The sequence below is a fragment of the Streptopelia decaocto genome (assembly GCF_964273445.1).
Source record: "Streptopelia decaocto genome assembly, chromosome: 26".
Classification (NCBI taxonomy): domain Eukaryota; kingdom Metazoa; phylum Chordata; class Aves; order Columbiformes; family Columbidae; genus Streptopelia; species Streptopelia decaocto.
The window spans coordinates 1706466-1722580 of record NC_138681.1 but is presented as its reverse complement, the minus strand read 5'-3'; the positions used below and the strand labels follow the sequence as shown (position 1 = coordinate 1722580).

The 16115-nt window shown below is 57.5% G+C and overlaps 1 protein-coding gene across 1 annotated transcript; it reads left to right on the top strand.

Annotated features, from left to right (window-relative positions):
• The first annotated feature begins 108 nt into the window (after positions 1-108).
• On the top strand, positions 109-15140 carry SNX27 (sorting nexin 27). Its single transcript, XM_082073287.1, has 12 exons — positions 109-400; positions 4287-4518; positions 4993-5185; positions 6171-6235; positions 6494-6598; positions 7494-7572; positions 8191-8354; positions 8641-8730; positions 10554-10703; positions 10831-10959; positions 11115-11174; positions 13604-15140. The coding sequence occupies exons 1-12, from the start codon at positions 117-119 to the stop codon at positions 13649-13651; spliced, it is 1599 nt and encodes a 532-aa protein (XP_081929413.1). The 5' UTR covers positions 109-116; the 3' UTR covers positions 13652-15140.
• The last annotated feature ends 975 nt before the right edge of the window (positions 15141-16115 follow it).

The following is a 16115-nucleotide window of genomic DNA, read 5'->3' as shown; positions in this document are numbered from 1 at the left end:
GCGGGAACGAGCGGGCTGGACTACATTTCCCGTCATCCCCCGGGGCGGCCGGGGCCCTACGGTGGCCGGCGCGGCCGCGGTCCCGTGACGGGCCGGCCGGGCGCTTGCTCGCCAAGATGGCGGATGAGGAGGGCGAGTCGCTGCCGCGCTCGGCGGCGCTGCCGCAGCGGAACGGCGGCAGCGAGGGGGCCCCGGCGGGGCCGGGCGGCCCCCGCGTGGTCCGCATCGTCAAGTCGGAGTCCGGCTACGGCTTCAACGTCCGCGGCCAAGTGAGCGAGGGCGGGCAGCTGCGGAGCATCAACGGCGAGCTGTACGCGCCGCTGCAGCATGTCAGCGCCGTGCTGGGCGGAGGGGCCGCCGACCGGGCCGGGGTGCGCAAGGGGGACCGCATCCTGGAGGTGTGAGTACGGGGGGGCCGCCGCCCCGGGGGGGCCGGGCCTGGAGGGGGGACTTGGTGGGGTTTGGGGGGGGGGCTGAGGCTGGGAGGGGTCGGGGGGTCCCCTCGGTGGGGATTTGGGGGGGACTGAGGGGGCTGAGCCTCCCCTCGGGGGTCCTGAGGAGGGGCTGGGGCGGGGGGGGGCTTAATGGGGTTTGGGGGGACCGAGGAGGGCTCCTTAATGGGGCTTGGGGGGGCTGAGCCTGGGAGGGGTCGGGGGGTCCCCTCGGTGGGGATTTGGGGGGACTGAGGGGGCTGAGCCTCCCCCGGGGGTTCTTGAGGAGGGGCTGGGGCTGGGGGGCCGCTCGTTGGGGTTTGGGGGGACTGAGGGGGCTGAGCCTCCCCGGGGGGGTCCTGAGGAGTGGTCCCTCTTTCCAGGGAGCTCTGGGGCAGCATCATCCCCCCCGAGAGCTTTGGTGGTCGGGGGGTGGCACAGTCTCCATCTCCTTAAAGCCCGGACACTCGTGTTTTTAGGGGGTTCTTCAGGGGATTCCCCTCTTTATGGGGTGGGGGGGGGGACTGAGGGGACCCCTCGTTGGGGATTTGCGGGGACACTGAGGGGGCTGAGCCTACCCCGAGTGGTCCTGAGGAGCGGCTGGGGGTCCCCTCGTAGGGGTTTGGGGGGACACTGAGGGGGCTGAGCCTTGCGGGTTGCTATGGGGGGGCCAGCCTGGTTTCCCCACCTTGGGGACGTGGCGTGGGGTTTGGGGGCTGGTTTGTTCCCCTCTCAGCGGGGGCTTTTGGGGCCCCCCCCAGGGGTTCCTGTGAGGAGATGCTTTGGGGACCCCTGATGTTAGGGGGGGTCTGGTCTACTTTGCTCTCACTGATGATTTGGGGAGCCCTGGCCCCCCTCACTGGGGGATTTGGGGGGCCCTTAGGAGGGCGCTGGGCTGTTGTCTCCCCAGTTGAGGGTTCAAACCTCTTTCCAGGGAGCTCCGGGGCAGCATCATCCCCCCCGAGAGCTTTGGGGGTTGGGGGGGGGCACAGTCTCCATCTCCTTAAAGCCTGGACACTCATGTTTTTAGGGAATCACCCTCTTTATGTGGGGGGGACTGAGGAGATTCACCCCCCACCTTTGTTTTTGGGGGCACCCCTTGGTGTGAAGAGGCGAGCTGGTGGGGCAGGGGCGCTGCTGCAGGCACGGCTGGGCAGGGAGGGGGCAGAACCCCCATTTTGGGACAAAACAGGGTGATGCCTGAACTCCTTGGCTTGTTTCCCTCCCCGTGCAGCTTTACAAAGGCAGTGGAGACAGGAACGCGACCAGCTGCTTGGTTTGAACTCCTCTCGGCCCCGGGGAAGCATCTTCCCATGGGGATGCTCCAGCTGGGTCAAAACTGATCATCCCCCCACAAAAACCCCATAAAAACCCCATAAAACCCCACGTTTCTGTGCTACCATAGGTTCCATCTCCTCGAGGCTTTTCCTCAGCCCCCCGAGGTGTATTTTCCCCTTCATCTTATAGCTGGTTCTTCCCTCCCGATCCCGCCGCGTTTGTACTTCGTGCTGAGCTGGTTAAGTTCAATTACTTATTAATTACAGGGATTTGGCGGCAGCAGGAATGCTTCGCTGCCGGGCTCCGCGGGGTGTGAAGGACACCTGCCCGTGTTTAGGTCTGGACTAGCCCTTGGCTACCGCCATCCGCGTCTCTCCCCGCTGACCCAAATACTTTCCGCTTTGATTTATTGTATTTTCTTTGCAGAAGAACCGTTCGGGGGGGGGCGGTGAATTCTGCACCTGGACCATCTACTCGAGACAACCGCGGTTATTGAGCGAGGGGAAATATTTAGCGCCGGGCGGGGGGGAAAACGCTTAAAACGCCGCGTTTTAAACCGGACGCTGGGGTTTGGTGCCGGCAAAAGGTGAGGAACTGCCCTTTAGTCTGTCAGCGGTGTTTGGAAGAATTAAGAGCTGCGGATAACGGTGTTAACGAAGGGGCAGGACCCACGTATCCCCCTCCGTGTGGATGGGGGTTTATCCACCGCTTTATCTCCCGGGAGGAACCGCTTGGAGTTTGCCTGCGGATCTTCCTGCAGCTCCGCCAGGTCGCCTCTTGCTTTTTTCCGCTATCACCTCTCGCTTTCCTTAACCCGGCTGCATAAACCAGACCCAAAAACCTTCCGGGGCGGCGCGGAGCCAAGAACACGCTCCTTCTTCCCCCCCACAACCCTGGGTCTGTTAAATCCCGACTCCCGCGTGTCGTTGTCAGCGCGGCTGCGAGTCGGAGCAGAAAACAATCAAACGGGACTCCAGAAATAGCTCTGATTTCCCCTCCTTTCCGCAGCGGCGGGGGGGCCCATCCGTCGGCACCGCCGGTGCCGGGTTCGGCGTCTGCGCCTCGTGCGCAGTGCCGTTTCGGGTGCTGATTTCCCGGTGGGGTTTTGGGTTTTGCCTGCGAGCGCCTTCCCCAAAACCAAAGGGTTGTATTTGGGGTTGATTTCGAATCCTGTCGCCTCGCACCCAGCTCAGACCTCTCGCTTTCCGCGGCTCCGTAATCTCCTTAGCTGGGGTGTTTCTGGGCGTCGAGGGCATTGGAGGCAGACAATGCGAGCTAATTTAGCTCTTGATTATCGCCCTGAATGCCAATCATAACTAATCTTGACAGGGAAGAGCATCTCACTTGCGGGGGAGCTCCCGCTAAACTAGGAGATAAAGAAGGGGGTTGTTCTCGGTATTATCGATGCGTGATGGGAAACGGGGCGGATGGGGGACACACCGTGTCCCCAGAGCAGAGGGTTGGTCTCCATCACTTGGTCCTGCGTGGTAGAAACAGGTTTATACCCTGGATGGAAGAGCCCTCGATGGAACCAGCACCATCCCGACCCTCCTGTGTGAACAGGGTAAGAGGCGATTCCCTCCAGGGATCAAACTCTTCATCTCCTCTTGGCCTAAAGTCTGGTTTTAAGTGTCGACTCGGGACAGAAAAAGCCGCTTCTGCTTTGGGAAAGTCTGTAAAACAATAACCGATGGGAGATCCTTCTCCTCTTCAACACGCATTCACCCCAACCTTTCCACGCTTCCCCACGCTCGTTTTCAGAGCGTTTTACCCAAACTGGGGAGTGGATTCTCCCAGTTAAAGCTGGAGGTCTAAACCGGGACTAATCTGGGTCCCCTGGCTGCGCACTGGAGGGAAACGCCAAGCAGATCTTTCCTTCCTCGGGAGAACAGCGGTAGGGAATGAACCTTCATGCGCTGGGTTTCCCATTAGATAAATGCAAGAGCCTTTTTAACGCTTCTGCGGCGCATTTGGACTTGATGGGTTGGACCTGATGATCTCTGAGGTCTTTTCCAACCCAGTCGATTGTGTGATTTGCACCTCGAAACGGGCGCGATGGCTGAAACGGGGGGGATTTAAACCTATTTCTGCTTCCTGCGCTCTCTGCTCCGGATAATGACGCAAAGGGGGATGATGGAGCTGTAGGGTCGTCCATGGCCGGAGCCAAACCACCTCCAGGAAGCTTCTCGCACGCTTCCCCACGTTGAATTTCCTCCTCGATGGGGCAGAGAGTTGGGAAATTTAGCGAAGTCTTTGCGGAAAATGAGTCACCCGGCGCTCGAATGGGAGAAGTGAAACGTTTCTCGGGGGTTTTGCTCATTAGTGTCGGAACGACGGGGAATTTTGCTTCGTCCTCGGGCTCTCACCGGACACAATGACCATCGGGGATGTGGGAATGAGAGGTTTGGGGTTCTGGTGTGTTCGAGTGGGATTTGGGGGAATCCGCTGAGGTTTTGGGGCCGCAGAGGATCGGGAGATGGGGTTTACTGTGCTCAAGTAGCGTGGTCAGGGTTTTATCCCCCGATTGGGCGTTAAGTTTAATTCGAAACCCCCAAGCTCACGCTTTCCCCTCCGCAGCAACGGGGTGAACGTGGAGGGAGCGACGCACAAGCAGGTGGTGGATCTGATCCGCGCCGGCGAGAAGGAGCTGATCCTGACGGTGCTTTCGGTGCCGCCGCACGAGGCCGACAGCCTGGACCCCGGCGACGACTCCCTGGGCCAGTCGTTCTACGACTACACGGAGAAGCAGGCGGTGCCCATCTCCATCCCCACCTACAAGCACGTGGAGCAGAACGGCGAGAAGTTCGTGGTTGGTATCGGTTTGCGCTTGGAGCATTAATTCCTTACCGGTTGCTTTGGGGAGCGTTTGATTGAGGTCGCTCTTCCTGCGCTTCGTTCTTCTTTGTCTTTCCTTTTTATTAATGTATATGGAATAGCTCGATCTCTTGCAAAGATTAAGTAGGAAGTTATTATTTTATTCATATAAGCTTTCATATTGTGCCTTCTATTTTACCCCAAGTGTTCAATACATCCGTGGCGAATGGAAAAGCAAAGGGAGCAGATGTCTCAGAGCAACTTCCCCTCTCCAGAATCTCTTTTCCCTCCCGTTTCCCTTTCCTTTTTAGTGGGAAATAGCTGTAAAAAGCCTCTTTTTCCTTTGGGTTTGCATTGACGCGAGGCTGGCAGCGTTTTCCTGCATAACACCCGAATAACTCCTAGAAATAGGGAATAAAAAGCTTTGGGGAGGCGTCTCCGCGCGCTGAGCCCCGTGTCCTCCCCGCAGGTTTACAACGTGTACATGGCGGGTCGCCAGCTCTGCTCCAAGCGCTACCGCGAGTTCGCCATCCTGCACCAGAACCTGAAACGGGAGTTCGCCAACTTCACCTTCCCGCGCCTGCCGGGGAAGTGGCCGTTCTCGCTGTCCGAGCAGCAACTGGACGCGCGGCGACGCGGCCTGGAGGAGTATCTGGAAAAAGGTACGAGAATGAGCGCTCGGGCACGTCCAAATCCGCCGTCCCGTCCAAATCCGCCGTCCCGTCCAAATCCGCCGTCCCGTCCAAATCCGCCGTCCCGTCCAAATCCGCCGTCCCATCCAAATCCACCATCCCGTCCAAATCCGCCGTCCCGTCCAAATCCGCCGTCCCGTCCAAATCCGCCGCCCGTCCAAATCCGCCGTCCCGTCCAAATCCACCAGCCCATCCAAATCCACCAGCACATCCCCCCACGAATCTCCCCGGGGGTTTTATTAGCGAGGGGGAGAAGCTACTTTGGAGCCAAATTGAGCTCCCTCTTACCGCTTTGGTTGTAAAATCCAGACTTGCCACGGATAGATAACGCGGCACCATCCCAACAATATATATATAATTACTTAATGAGTTTTTTATATTGCTCAGCAGATGGAGGGGGGAATTTGGAGGGGGAAAGCCACATTCGAGGCCCTTTCTCAGCTGGGGACTCGGCTCAGGTAGCGCCAACCTGAGCCCTTTTTCTGGCTCTTTTTAACCAGAATTGTCATGCCTGCAGTGGGACTTTCTTGGGGTTCAGTTTGGATGGTGGGAATGCAGATGCAACACTTTGGCGAAAAGATCTGACCCTTTTTGCAGCAGAGAGACCGTGGGTGCGAGGAAGGGGGAGACCCATTGTGTCTTAAAAGCAACACAATCCAATTCAGCTCCAAATCATCCCCCAAAATTGGCCTGAATTCCCAAATAGTTTCAGTCCCTCTGTTATAACTTGGGTGGTTTTTAGAGGCAAAAGCACTATTTATGAAATTCTTGCTCGCTTTTAAGCGTAGCATGAACCCCTTTTGGTGCGTTACTCAACGCGGCCGCTGGATCGTTGTCACCCCGAGACAACCCGGACAGGATTGCGAAGGCTTTTCCAGGCTTGCACAGCACAGTTGTCATTTCCATGTGGTTTTTGGGGCTCCCGTTCCCCGCTCACCCCGCTTTCTACCCGCAGTGTGTTCCATCCGTGTCATCGGCGAGAGCGACATCATGCAGGAGTTCCTGTCCGAATCGGATGAGGTGGGTTCGCTAAAGCCTCGCGTGGTCGAGCTGAAAACCGCAGCAAGAATCCAAAAGCTCAACTCAAATCTGACCCCATTGTGGTCTCCGGCGCTTTGCTCCGGTTCCTGCCTCAGTGCAGAGCTCGTGTCTTCCTTCTCCTTCCTCTGGAATGGGATTCCTGAGGTTGGGTGGTTTAATTAGCCAGTGCAGTGTGATAAATAATCTGTAGATCTCATGGCTCACTTCATACGACACTGATTTGTCCTCTCCCTCCAGAACTACAACGGCGTCTCGGACGTGGAGCTCCGAGTAGCGTTACCGGATATAACCACGGTGACGGTCAGGGTCAAAAAGAACAGCACCACGGACCAGGTGTACCAGGTGAGCTGCTCCGCTTGGCGCCTGCATTCGGACCATAACCACGACCCTGTGGGCACACACCAGCTTCTCTCCGCTCCCCGTGGGCGCCGGTGACACCGTGTCGCTGTCACAGAGACAGGGACGCTCGGTAGCTCCAAGTGATGCCGCGTTTTCGCTCACGGGCGGGAGTCATCGCCGAATTAATCTTCCTTGATAATATCTACGAGGCGGGTTGTGTGTTGCGGCCGAGCTGGATCCAAGAGCGGCTGCGGCGTGATGAATATTGAGGGCGGTGACGCTTTTGGGGACTCGGCCAGGTTTGCGGGTGGAAAATGAAGCGGAAAATGAAGGACAACTGACTCAAGGAAACGTCGAGCTGCCAATGAATTAGGAGGAATAAGATGATGAAGGGGTGGAGGTTCTTTTTGAAAGGGGAACTAGAAATGGTCATGTTTTCCATGGGCTGGCGAATACTCAGGAGAATGTAGAGTTTTGCATCTGGGCAGGGATAACCCCAGGTTCCAATGTAAGTTGGGAATGAGCTGCTGGAGCAGTGAAAAGGGAGCTGGGGGTGCTGGGGACAGCAGGGGGACCATGAGCCAGCACTGGGCCCTTGTGGCCAGGAAGCCAATGGGACCTGGGGGGGGTTAGAAGGGGGTGGTCAGTAGGTCAGAGAGGTTCTCCTGCCCCTCTGCTCTGCCCTGGGGAGACCACACCTGGAATCTTGTGTCCAGTTGTGGCCCCTCAGCTCCAGCAGGACAGGGAACTGCTGGAGAGCGCTTTCCAGGGCCCTTCCAACCCCTGACACTCTGGGATTCTGTGAATAACCCACGCGGAGCTGGTTTTACCCCGAGGGTCGCAGGGAGCTGCAGCTCCCACCTTTCTCACCCCCGTTTCCCCTTCTCTTGTTCCTCAGGCTGTGGCTGCGAAAGTCGGGATGGACAGTATTACCGCAAACTACTTCGCCTTGTTCGAAGTGATCAACCACTCCTTCGGTAAGCCCGTTAATCCCCCCCGGTGCCGACGAGCGGGGCAGTTCTGGTGTGAGCACAGCTCTCACCTTTGGGTTTTATCTCTCCTCGCACAACCAGGAGCCCCGGGGAGGTATCGGGTGGGCACGGTCCTTTAGCTTTCCATTTCTTAAGCACTTGGAGGATCTGAGCTGGGCTTTGAGCCAAGCGGGTGTCTCATTCCCAGCCGGGCACCTTCATCTCTGCATTGTCACCCCTGTGTCACCCATCCTGCCGCTCCAGCAGACTGGGCTGTGTAGGAAGAGGTTTCTTAGGCTGTTCCTCCCGCTCACCAGATTCTGGCTGAACCACCGGGCTGATTTTTAGCTTCTTGTCGCCCTCCTCAAACGAGTTATCTCACAGACACCAGACTAATGGGAGCTCTTAATTAGCTCCTCGTTCCCGTGAGCTCCAACTGCTGGGAAGTTAAAGCTCCAGCGAACCTTGTGCTTGTGTTTTCTGGGCTCTCGCTGTGAACACCCACATTTCCTCCTGTCTCCTTGCACCCCGTGTAATGGCTCTGGAGACCAGAAGCTCAGGCGCGGATCGCGGGGCGGTTCGTGCAGCCAACGCCGCGCTCACCGCCCTCTCCGCTCCTTCCAGTGCGCAAACTGGCGCCCAACGAATTCCCCCACAAACTCTACGTGCAGAACTACACCTCGGCGGTGCCGGGGACGTGCCTGACCATTCGGAAGTGGCTCTTCACGACGGAGGAGGAGGTGCTTCTCAACGACAACGACCTGGCGGTCACCTACTTCTTCCATCAGGTGGGTGCCCCAGAGCTGTGGCGTTTGCCTGGAGGTGACGTGAGGCAGAACCCGCTCCAGGTGGTTTTTTGCTGGAGGCAAACGCGGGATAACAGGTACCAGCATCTCCAGATCCATCCTTTTCCCAGGGGATGTTCTTCCCAAATCCTCCTGGACACCCTGTGCTCCCCAAGCAGGAGTCACCCCATGGCCTGACCATCCCCTGGGGACACCAGTCACCTTTTGGGCTTGAAATTTGGTGGCACAGGTGAAGCCTCGTGACTCGATTCTCATTTTTCACACCCAGGCTGTCGATGATGTCAAGAAAGGCTACATCAAAGCCGAGGAGAAGTCCTACCAGCTGCAGAAGCTGTGCGAGCAGAGGAAGATGGTGATGGTGAGTTCTGCCCGTCCTGTTCACAGAGCCGCGGCTGGAGAGGGGACACGAGGGGAACCTGTGAGGGTTCCAGGGCAGGTTGGACGGGGATGGAGCAGCCCAAGGTGTCCCCGCCACGGCTGGAAAGGTGTCAGGTCCAGAGAGGTTCTCCTGCCCCTCTGCTCTGCCCTGGGGAGACCACACCTGGAATATTGTGTCTGGTTGTGGCCCCTCAGCTCCAGCAGGAACAGGGAACTGCTGGAGAGAGTCCAGCGCAGCCACCAAGATGCTGGAGGGAGTGGAGCATCTCCCGTGTGAGGAAAGGCTGAGGGAGCTGGGGCTCTGGAGCTGGACAAGAGGAGCCTGAGGGGGGACTCATTGCTGGGATCAAGATGGAAAGGGGCAGTGTCAGGAGGATGGAGCCAGGCTCTGCTGGTGACAACCAGGGACAGGACAAGGGGCAATGGGTGCAAAGTGCAACACAGGAGATTCCGCTGGAAGATGAGAAGCAACTTGTTGGGGTGAGGGTGGCAGAGCCTGGCCCAGGCTGCCCAGGGAGGGTGTGGAGTCTCCTTCTCTGCAGACATTCCAACCCCCTGGACACCTTCCTGTGGAACCTCAGCTGGGTGTTCCTGCTCCGGGGGGGTTGCACTGCATGAGCTTTCCAGGGCCCTCCAACCCCTCACATTCTGGGGTTCTGTGATCTCCAGAGATCCCTCACAACCCACCCCAATTCCTCCCCTGGCTCCTCAGCGGAACGGCCGCTCGTCCTTGGCAAGATCCCCCGTTGACTCAGCTCCAGACGAGGCAGCGGTTAAACCGCGTGGGTTATTGCTGGTGTTGAAAGGTGCGGTGGAGCAACCCTGCACCCGCAGCCGTGTTTCTTCTCTGCAATCCCGAGGCAAAGGTCTCATTCCGCCTCCGTGACGGCGGCTTTGGCCCAGCCAACGGGGAGAAGCATCCTGTCGAGCTGCTGCCCCCTCGCCGCCTTAATTTCTGTTTAATTTTTGGCCATTCTTCCCAGCTTGCAAACCCCGTGTCTGATCTCAGGGGGGGGTTTCTGCCTCTTATCGCTCGGGGGCTCGGCAGGACCGGGCGAACCTGCCCGGGGAGGGATGGGGATGCCCTGGGCGCCTCTGCCAGACACCGGCTTGGCTCCGACATCAAACAGCAGAAGAATCTGCCTTGTAAATGAGTTCCTGCGTCGCTCGGGGCTGCGGGTGCTGGGGAAGGCGCTGCCCTTGTCCTGACACCACCGGCTGCTCTCCAAGAGCCTTGGGGTCCCTTCCCAGCTCGCTCGGGACTGTCCCCAAAGCTGCGGTGGCTCCGAGGGGGACCCGCTGCCCTGGGCTGGACCCTGGAAGGGTCACCAGGAATACCGAGAGAAAGTTAATTATTACCTGATGATAAGGATCGGTAAATAGACGCTTCCTCCTGTGGGTTATCTCGTGGCTCTTTTGTTCCCCTGATGGCCAAGGGAAGATGTGGATCTTTGCAAAGGGATATCTTAGCATATAGTATCCTAGCATATAAATATCCTAGCATGTAAATCTACATATATATATGTATACACACACACATGCACCAGGGCCCTGGTCCAGCAGGTCATGAAGACATCGTGTGTGTCCCAAAGAGCCTGGGAACTCAAAGCCCTTTGTCCTCCAAACAGCCAAAATCCCTCTTTGGGTCTTTTCCTGACGGTGCAGTGCTGGGGTTTGGTTTATTTCAGAGGGGGCTGCGGTAAAACCGGGGGTTTCCAAGGGGGTGATTAGCACCAGTGTAATTAGCAGTGAGAGGTGATGTCGGTTCCGTCCCCGCGAGCTCCCGGCGCTTTCTCCCCGCAGTATTTAAACATGTTACGGACGTGCGAGGGCTACAATGAGATCATCTTCCCCCACTGCTCCTGCGACTCGCGGCGGAAGGGCCACGTCATCACCGCCATCAGCATCAAGCACTTTAAACTCCACGCCTGCACCGAGGAGGGACAGCTGGAGGTAAGGGACATCAGCGGGGGGCTCGCGATGACACCGAGTGCGATCGGAGGGGTTTTGGCCGCCGTTGGGGTGTGTTTCTACCTCCAGCCTCCTCTCCCGCATTCACCGGTGCCTCCTCTTCCTCCAGAACCAGGTCATCGCCTTCGAATGGGACGAAATGCAGCGGTGGGACACGGACGAGGAGGGCATGGCCTTTTGTTTCGAGTACGCCCGAGGCGAGAAGAAACCCCGATGGGTTAAAATCTTCACCCCTTATGTAAGTACCCCCATCCTCCACAGAGGAAAAAGCCCCAAACCTGCTTGTTTTCCCCCAAGAAAGCAGAAGAACAGCCTGTGCGGCGGCTTTTCGAGCAGCCCCAGGGGCTGGTGACCAGCAGGAGGAGCTGAGCGCTCCCCGCTTTCTCTTTGCAGTTCAACTACATGCACGAGTGCTTCGAACGGGTCTTCTGCGAGCTCAAGTGGAGGAAGGAGGTAAGAACCCGCCGCCGCGGCCAAATGGCTCTGGCTTTGTGGTGTCTCTGCCCGGGGGCTTGGGGAGCGATGCCAGAGCTGGGGGAGCGATGCCGGAGCTGGGGGAGCAGCCGGGCGGAGGGTGTTTGGTATTTGGAGCTCCCGGCGCCGGGCGATTCCCCCGAGCGGGATGAGGCAGATGGCAAAACCTCCATGGAGACGGCGCAGGCTGCTGAATTATTCAGAATGGCTCATGAGATCCTGTGGTACAAAGCTGCTGAGAAACCCGGGAGGTTTTGGGGGTGTTTGAGCCGAATCTCGACCTGCTTGGGCGTCTCCCATCGCTTGGACTCAAGCGTGGACGTGAGTCCCCCTTGCGCTTCCCTTCACTTGGATTGTGGGGAACAGGCAGACAACAAGCGGATCAAACACGTGTGTTCAGCTCGCTCGGCCGGTTTGCTGCCCAATCGCCATCCCGGAGCCGTTCTCTTCATCGCGGGGTCGGAGACGAGCGCCCTCGGACGCCGGATCCCGTCTCATCGCGCTCGGTGTGTGATACCAACCCTGCTCGCTGTGCCAACGGCTTCTCTGTGGATTCGGGTCCCCCAAACGGGGCTGGAACGCGGCAAATTTGGGACTGGTGATCCAGGAGAACCCTCCTCCTAAATGGGAATGAAACCTCGTTGTGTCCGTGCCCGGAGGGTTTGGATGCGCTGGGATCCAGCGCCAGCACCGCGGCCGCACCGGAGGACGTTACCAACAGGACCGAAGAGGATAAACCTACCCGAATTTTCCAGAAAACGGGAATCTTCTCCCTGCAGGACACCCCCGTCCCTCCCAACGACAACTCGTTGCGCCTCTCGTTTTAATTTCTCCCCTTTTTATTCTTTTCCCTTGTCAAGGTGGAGGAGGAGGCGGCAGACAAGGCCAACGAGAACTGCGGTAAAGACACTTTGCGCAGCGAGGTAACCGGGCTGAACGCAACCGCTGCTTTTCGAGGACCGAAGGCTCCGTCCCGCACGCTCGTGGCGTCTGGTTTTCACTTTATTTAAGCAGTTTCTATTTATTTAAGCCGTTTCTGGACATTTTTTCTCCTCCTGAAACGACTCCTCGCTCATTGATTACCCCATAACTCATGGCGTTGAGTTTGACCAAGCGCATCTTTACAATGTGATGCAATTAGAGACGTAAAAGTGATGTACAAATGGCTTGAAAAAGATGTAGAAGATGCATGGGGATGAAATCTGCGCTCTGCAAAACAAGAACCACAAGGAGCAACTTTGCAGCGCAACAAAGACCTTTAGGGACTGAGGAACGGGGAGCAAAGCGGCACCTTCCGAATGCTCCTGCCCGGTCAGGATTTAAAACTAAACACTTAAATTGCTTCAGGATGTCGCGGGAAGCATCACTACTTGGATACACGACGTCCCGTTGTGGTATATTCACCAAAAATGATCGCGGAGGGTTTGGAAAAGCCGGGAAAAGCTGGTGCCTCCCACTGCAAATCAACCTCTCCCTTCGCTCGGGTGTTGGAAAGAGCTACAGGTCGAGCGGCACAAGGGAACCGCGGTTGTGCCGTGGACCCCGTGGTGTGGTTGGGCTCGCCGAGGAAGCGCCGGGCATCAACAGGAACAGAAAGCGGCAGCAGACGGCGTGGGCCGCGGTGCCCGCGCAGGAAGGAGCCGTGACGGCGCGGGGGCGTGGGAGCTTCCCCTGCGCGGTAACGCCGAAAACACCCGCCGGGAGCTTGTTTGTGTCACCGCTTCCCGCCGGGTTTGATGTCGCTACAAAGGGGACGCCGCCAGGGAGCCGCTCGCGCTGAGATTTTGGGTGGAAAAGCCCCTGGAGATCGAGTCCAACCATCACAGCACTAAGCGCATCCCTGAGAACCTCGTGTCCGTCTGTCCAACCTTCCAGGGATGGTGACTCCAGCACTGCCCCGGGCAGCCTGTTCCAACACCCCACAGCCCTTTGGGGACAAATCACCCCAAATGACCAAGCTCAACCATCCCTGGTGCAACCGCGCGTGGCCGGAGCTCCCGCAGCCCTTGCCCGGTGTCGCCGCTTCCCGCAGCTCCGGTGTCACCATAACCAGCAATCAGGGAATTTGCTTCTCCTCCTCCCCCAGCACCGACCCTCCCGGCGCTTCCCCACCGCGGAAACTCATGGGTTTTGTTCTCTCCACCCAAAATACTTGGGGACACGTGTCCCCCGAATGATGTCCGGCCTGTCCCCTCTTGGCTCTTTGTCGGTCCCATCGGCTGCTGGGGCAGCGGCCCCGTTTTGGGGTGAATCGCGGGGGTTTCGGGGCCGGGGAATCGGTGCATCCGCTTCATGGTGGGTCCAGGAGTGTCCCCAGGTGTCCCTGGGCTATTATACTGGGGTTGGGGACAATGATCCCCCCCCCCCAGCTCCCATGTTTAACACCCTTTTATTCTCCTCTTTTCCAGAACATTTTCCAGCTGGTCAGATCACAGCAAAGGGACGCGGCCACTTAGTGGAACAGAACAACACCCCCCCCCCCAATTAACACAGCTCTGTCATTGTATTAAAGCCCTGAAACTAAATATTATTATTAATAATAATCCCATTTGTGAGCGTCCTGTCGAAAGCACCGAGGAGCCGCTTTCCCCCCCCGTTCCAGCACTTGGACTGAGCTCTTTTGTACCATTGGAACCGGAGCGTCGCGCTTTGCGCTGGTCAAACATATATTGGACGTATGTAAAAAATACCCCCCCAAAATACCCCCCCACCAATCAGAGTCCAAGATATACAAACTTCATTTAATTCCATCCGGCCGGCAGCGCCTTTTTCACCTTTTTATTTAACAAACGTGGCTCCTCCCGGCACAACGTGGGGTGTTTTTTATTAAAAATAAAATAACTTTGGAATAAAAAAGCCGAAAGGAAAAAAGAAATAAAAAAAGGAGAAGAGAAAAGAAGACAAAGGGGAAAAGAAAAGGTGGAAACAAATTAAAAATAAAGGAGAAAAAAAGAAAAATGTAGAAAAAAGGGGAAAAAAGCGTCGCTGCCGGAAAGGCCTCTGGGTGCAGGTTTCAGCCCTTGGGTTGTTATTCCCACCCCCCCGCGGTGTTTTGCTTCAATTCTGGGTGGTTTCATAGATTTTGGGGACATCTGGACCCCCCCCTGCTGGGGGGAAGTGTCCCTGGGGGCCCCAGAGGGGAAATTGGGGTGAAAAAGGGGGTTTTTTGCTGCTTTGGGGGTGGTTTTTGCAGAGGAAAAAGGTGATTTAAATAACTGGGGAAGGGGGCGCCGTGTGTCCCCATCACCCCGAGTCCCCCCCGTGTGTCCCCATCATGTGTCATCACCCCGTGTCCCCATCACCCTGTGTGCCCCCCATGTGTCCTCACCCCATGTCCCCATCACCCCAAGTCCCCCCCATGTGTCATCGCCCCATGTGTCCCCACCATGTGTCATCACCCCGTGTCCCCATCACCCTGTGTCCCCACCATGTGTCGTCACCCCATGACCCCCCATGTGTCATCGCCCCATGTGTCCCCCCATGTGTCATCATCCCATGTCCCCCCCATGTGTCATCACCCCGTGTCCCCCCAATATGTCATCACCCCATGTCCCCCCAGGTGTCATCGCCACATGTGTCCCCTGCCATGTGTCATCACCCCCGTCCCCATCACCCCGTGTCCCCCCATGTGTCATCACCCCCTGTCCCCATCACCCCGTGTCCCCCCATGTGTCATCACCCCATGTACCCCCTCAACCTCCATGGGATTTTGGGGTGAAACCCTCTTATTTTGGGGCAAAATCCCCCTGTTTTGCAGCTCCCAGAGCCTTTTGCAGCAGGGGGGTAGAATTAATTAGCACCGCACTAATTGGCTTTATTAAAAAATCCCCCCCCCCCGAGCTGCTCCCGGTGGTTCGTTCCTCGGTCTCTAACTCACCGGCTGTTTGGTAAAGTCACTTAGTGTAATTAATTGTAACATATTCTTTTAAATAAATTGATTTATTGATGAAAGTGCCGTGTCCTTCCCCCCCCGCCCCCAAATCCCCCCCCCCAGAGGCTCCTTTACGCTTCAGGTTTGTATTATTTTTTTAACTTATTTTATTTAGACAGAAAAAAAAGAGGAAAATCAAATAATAAAAGGAATCAACTTAAATTATCCAAAGGAACCGCAATAAATAGCAAATAAATTAAGTGGCGGCGTCTGGGCCGGTAAATCCCGGGGGTCTGCGCCCCCCCCACCCCCCCCCGCGACCCACCCCCACGTGGACTCAGCAGGACCCGAACCCCCAAAAAGGGGGGACAGACCTGCCCCCCCACACCCCCCTCCCGCACCCCAAAACCTTTTAGACAGTGGGGATGGGGGGGCACACCAGCCCCTTTTGGGGGTGTCAGGGGCACCATCCCCATTTTGGGGGGGTCAGGGGCATGTTCCCCATTTTGGGGTGTCGGCACCATCCCCATTTGGGGGGGTCACGGTCCCTATCCCCTTTGGGGTATTGGGGTCATCGTCCCCATTTTGGGGGGGGGGGAGGGGTCAGGGTCCCCGTTCCCGTATTGGGGTGTCAGGGTCACTGTCCCCGTTTAGGGGGGTCAGGGTCCCCATTCCCTTTGGGGTGTCATGGTCACCATTCCCATATTGGGGTGTCGGGGTCACTGTCCCCATTTAGAGGGGTCAGGGTCCCCATTCCCTTTGGGGTATTGGGGTCACCATCCCCATTTAGGGGGGGCCAGGCTCACCATCCCATTTAGGTGTGTCAGTGTCACCGTCCCCATTTTGGGGGTGTCATGGTCACCGTCCCCATTTAGGGGTGTTAGGGGCACTGCATTTAGGGGGCGTCAGAGTCACTGTCCCATTTAGGGGGGGTCAGGGTCACCATCCCCATTTAGGGGTGTCAGGGGCACTGGCCCCATTTTGGGGGGTGTCAGGAGCACTGTCCCCATTTAGGGGGTACCAGGGGGCACCGCTTTGGCTGGGGGGGG

Excerpts from the sequence above, each read along its gene's own strand:
- SNX27 (XM_082073287.1), top strand. The coding sequence starts at position 117 with ATGGCGGATGAGGAGGGCGAGTCGCTGCCGCGCTCGGCGGCGCTGCCG. Across the intron at positions 6,599-7,493 it reads CCACGGACCAGGTGTACCAG|GCTGTGGCTGCGAAAGTCGG; the intron begins GTGAGCTGCTCC and ends CTTGTTCCTCAG. Across the intron at positions 11,175-13,603 it reads AGCTCAAGTGGAGGAAGGAG|AACATTTTCCAGCTGGTCAG; the intron begins GTAAGAACCCGC and ends CCTCTTTTCCAG.